The 5,030-nt window shown below is 32.7% G+C and overlaps 1 protein-coding gene across 1 annotated transcript; it reads right to left on the bottom strand.

The window, feature by feature from the left end:
* Nucleotides 1–1,157: 1,157 nt before the first annotated feature.
* LOC107874613 (cytochrome P450 86A1) lies at nucleotides 1,158–3,508 on the bottom strand. The gene is made up of 2 exons (XM_016721376.2): nucleotides 3,149–3,508; nucleotides 1,158–2,678 (listed from the first exon to the last, which is right to left on the bottom strand). The coding sequence occupies exons 1-2, from the start codon at nucleotides 3,445–3,447 to the stop codon at nucleotides 1,412–1,414; spliced, it is 1,566 nt and encodes a 521-aa protein (XP_016576862.1). The 5' UTR covers nucleotides 3,448–3,508; the 3' UTR covers nucleotides 1,158–1,411.
* Nucleotides 3,509–5,030: the final 1,522 nt, after the last annotated feature.

The raw sequence follows: 5,030 nt of genomic DNA, 5'->3' as shown, positions 1-5,030 counted from the left end.
TTTTTTTAGTGTAACTGTTTAATATGTGACTTTTTTTGGGGGGGGGGGGGGTTATTTATAGACCTTTTAGACCAATGTGGGTTGGGAATTTTTTAATTTTATGAAAAAAACGTTATTTATCAGTTTAAAATTTTATAAGTTACTACAAATGTTAGACGACAACCTACTATTTTATCGAGAAGGCTGAGCAACACATAAACAAACATTACACCTGAGTCAATAGTTGCAAAACGTATCCAGCGACTTGTTATATTGGAGAAACTTGCTAGCAAAAAAAAACATGATTGGTAAAAGATTTGGTCTTACAGAAGTGTAACGCAGGCTAAATTAGTTAGTTACAGATAGGTGAGAATATTAGACAATATGTATTAGAAAAAGCAGAAAAGAAAGTTATTGACAGTGAGTTGATTAACCAGGAATTGGAAGATTTCCACAAAGGATGCAAACTGTTTTGTCCTTGATTCACCAACCAAAGGATCTTGAGGATACACAATGACATTTTCTATACATGTGTTAAGTTGCTATTTTGATTATAACTTGTATACACTAATGGTGTGACTTTTTTTGTATTATATATCAAGATATTTAAGAAATACGACAAGCTAGCTAATTAAAGAGGGAGTTGCTCGGATGGTAAGCACCCTCCGGCTATCACTTCTAACTCTGAGGTTGTGAGTCGCCAAGGGAGCAAAAAGGATGAGAGCTCGTAGGGAGGGTTAAAAAAAGTAATTAAAGTGCGTATTTTAATAAGTTAAATAACCTTCTATACCAACAACAACATCATTACCCAATGTAATCTCAGTAGTTACAAGCGAAGTCTGATAAACATAGTGTTTATGTTGTCTTGTCCCAACTTTGTGAAGGTAGAAATGCAATTTCTGATAGACTTCGCTGCGCTCTAACATTGTAAAAGTCTTATTAGATTATCCCTTGATACATGTTAAATCTTGAAAGTTGGCATATACTATTCCAATAATCAAGCAGACTTGCTTCAGTTATCCGCTTGGGCCTATTAAAATGTAGTAATACTTTCTCTTATATTCTTCTTGTAAGCTCTAAATTTCTAACTATATACTAGTAATAACCCATATTTACTGTTAACTAATTTCTTGGTTTAATTAAGTAGTAAACAAAAGCCAGAAGGGAAATTATCACTAAAGAAGCAAAAAAACTTTTAAAATTTATCAGAACATGAACAAACATATACAGTATACGAAGTTCAGCAATGTATAATAGTATCTCTCCGATTCAAGTAATACATAAACAAATTGTTCTTAAACTCAAGTAACCATACAAATTAACAAACACAAGAAAAATTACAACAAAGCAAATACAATTATAATTAAATGACCAATATTGTCATCAGACCATGCACATATATAAATATTCAAATTCCCATTTTGCCCTTTCTTCAAGCAGACATAGCAATTTTCGTTGCTGCAGGTCCAAGTTCACGCGGATGCATGTAAACTTTTAGTCCATTTTTCATGAACAAAGTTAATGACATTTTCTGTTCAACTTTATGACCGGGAACCGGTAAAAGCCGGTAACGGAGCAATATTGCAGCAGCCACAGATTTCATTTGAAGGTAAGCCAAGTCTTTGCCTAAGCAAGTTCTAGGTCCACCATTAAATGCCACAAATTTATATCCATCTTTTGGCGGTTCGAACCGGTCTCCACCGGTCGACAGCCATCTTTCCGGTTTAAACTCCATGCAATCTTCACCCCAAACCGTTTTCATTCTCCCCACGGAGTATATCGAATATGTTACCGTAGAGCCAGCTGGGACCCATGTGCCATCTGGCAAAACATCGTCAGAAATGACATATTTGAAATCTTCAGGGACCGAAGGGTACAAGCGTAAAGTTTCAGCCAAAGCCGCTTTGAGATAAATTAATTTATCAGCTTCGTCGAAATTCAGTGGCTCTTCAATCCATTTTTCATGATCTTCCCCTCGGCTTTCCTTTAGAACGCTAGATATTTCTTCAATTATCTTATTTTCCACGTGGCAGTTGTTCATGACATTCCAGAAAAACCAACTTAAGGCGACGGATGACGTGTCACGTCCAGCTAGGACAAAGTTCAAAGCGATGCGTTTTAGTACATCACTTGGGAATGAATTACCATTTATGTCCTTTTTCTTCATAAAACGTGACAATAAATCATCTGATGGACTTTCTTTACGTGAATCCAAGGCCTCTGATATGTAATTTTCAACAACTTTGAGACTTTTTTGTAACCTTTTTTCAGCTCCAATGCCTAGAATTTTTTTCAACCTCCAAAGAAAATTAGGGTACAAAAGTCTTTGCAAAGTGGCTTCAGTAGCTGAATCGAAAGCTATAGCAAATGGATTTTCAGGCATTTTGGGTGAAAGAGTTTCAGGGTCTTTACCAAAAGTAAGTCCACAAATATTATCAAATGTTAAACGAAGTAATAAATCTTGTAACTCGATCGGTTTTTTTTCCTTAGCGGCTTTATCCAAAATTACCCACAAACGAGTTCGGATAGTCCGGTTCACCCACCGGTTCATGGCTTGTCTAAGTGTCCGGGTTGTGAACTCAAGAGCTGCAGTTTTTCTTTGCATGAGCCACGTGTCACCATCACTGTTGAATATACCTTGACCTAAAAGGTCATCGAATGCATTTTGCCAATTTGGTCCTTTGGGGTAGTTATCAAACCTGATTTAACACGTATGTGTAGGATAAAAAATTAAATAGCGAAAATATAAATACTACAAATTACTCCGAACATCACGATTATTAAAAAAATAAAAATACCCCTACCAATAAAAAAGAGCATAACATTAGCTAGATGTATATGGATATATTTTGCTATATGACTGACTACCCTCTTTTGCTTTACAATGTTTTGTAAGAGACCTTCAAGGGACAAAACTATCCTAGAATTTTCCCCTTTAAATATTGTGATGCATAATACTCTACTACTAATATTTAATATTGCATATGTTTCCATCCTCATTCATCCTCTCATACTATATGTTCCAAAAATAATTGATATTTATAGTATTATACCCATAGTTACATAATTCTATAGCCCGAAACCTTCTATTTTACCCTTGATTACACGATTTTATAATCACACATATGTGATGACATATTTAAAATCACAAGTTCAAGTAATATCAAACCTGGTTCGAAGGATATGTTCAATGTTTTTCGGGTGACATGTAACGGTATAAAATCCTTGTTTCCAAGCAAGAAATGGTATGCATATAGTGCATGTTTGATATGTTGCAGCTCCACCAGTGGACCTTAGGTTTTGAGAAATCCAGTCATGAAATCTCCTTCTGTTCAAGAAAGTATAAGGTAAACTACCAACTAATGGCCACACTTTAGGACCATTTAGCCTCTGTGCTAATAGCCAAAACCACATAAAATAAGCTGTAGTTGCAGATACCATTCCAAAATAAAGTAGCATAGGATCCATTGTGAGAAATTGTTTCTCTTGTTTTTTGGTTTCTGTGAAGTAGAGAAGAAAATAGAATGTGTTATATGGGAGAGGGGGGAGTAGGGTTTTATATATATATATTTGGAGAATGTATTAAGGGAAAGGTTTAGGAGAGAGTTGTTGAGAATTTTCATAACCATGAAGAAAAGAGTAAGGTCCTTAGCTTATTCGGTTGATAGGAATGTAATGAATTTTATTTTCATACGAAAACTTATTCATTTACGTTGCTTTCCCCTAATTAGCTTCATATAAGTACACACGTCTTAACTCTCATGAGCATTAAATATTTTTTATAAACTTGGCCATGTACTTTATACAAATTTTAAAATTTTCTCCACTCATTTTTAATTGCTCCCTCGTTTTTCGTAAGTCAATTTCACTAAGTTTCAAAGTTTAATTAGATTAGATTAATTTATTTTTTAAAATTAAAATTTAGATATTCAAAAACTACATGAAAAGTACTATAAATTACAATTATTTTTCTTTTTTTAATTTGATTAAGAAATAAATCTTAAAATGTTGGTTAAAGTATGTATCGTTTAACTCTAAAATGAAAATGGAGCAATTAAAAAGAAATAGAGTATAATTAACTTTTGAGTTAATTATTTGTTCAAATCTATGGGCTGTTTTCTCCGATCGAAATGATTTTTAAAAATTCTTGTCAGAAATCTTAATGCCCTCAATTTCAAAATAACAAACAAAAATATGAATATTCAAATTTTTTTATGAGGATAGTAATTAAACTCCTTGACACATACAAACAATTAAATATGTACAGTATATTAAAATATAGATCGCAGTCGAAGCTATGGTAGGGTAGTGGGTGAGGTCGTAACTTCCATGGCTACTAAAAAAGAGAATTCTCCAAGTTCATATAAGCGGATTACTAATTCATTGACAACTAATGGTACTCTAACCCACTCTAAATTGTACTAATGTAAGAAGAGCCAAGCAGAACACATTAGTTAAAGAATGGTGTATGAAATATCACTAGTAATCTTGTATGGGATACAACTTTAATTTTCCTCGACCAACTCTTATAAAATAACGAAAAGAAAAAAGGAAAAAGAAAAAAGTAGAAACAATGAAACATGAGCAAGAATTGGGAGTGGTTGGGAATCGGTTTAGCTGTGTTGAGAAATACATATTTTCTCCAAAATCTCGACAACTATTCTACGAGGTTTCATATTACTTACTCCTCTGTTCTATTCGTTGTTCGTTCGTCCAATTTTACTTGTTATATTTTACTTCACGCTTCTCAAAATTCAATTTTACTATCTTTAGAGAAATCAAATTAGATTAATTTAATATTTTAAAATAAAAATTAAGATGATCGAAAACTATACAAAAAATATTATAGATTATCATTTTTTTCATATTAAAATAATTAAAATATTTTTTAAAATATTAATTAAAATTTATATAATTTGATTCTTCAAAACCAAACTATCATAAGCAAAAACAGATAAAAAGAGAGTACTAAAGGAGTATTTTTGGTAAAACCGACCTCACCATTTATGTTTTTCAAAATTATACAATTGGAGATCGGACCCTCCTCTAGT

This window comes from Capsicum annuum, chromosome 6, assembly GCF_002878395.1.
Source record: "Capsicum annuum cultivar UCD-10X-F1 chromosome 6, UCD10Xv1.1, whole genome shotgun sequence".
Classification (NCBI taxonomy): domain Eukaryota; kingdom Viridiplantae; phylum Streptophyta; class Magnoliopsida; order Solanales; family Solanaceae; genus Capsicum; species Capsicum annuum.
The sequence above is the reverse complement of the archived record's forward strand: the minus strand, read 5'-3'. Positions and strand labels throughout refer to the sequence as shown.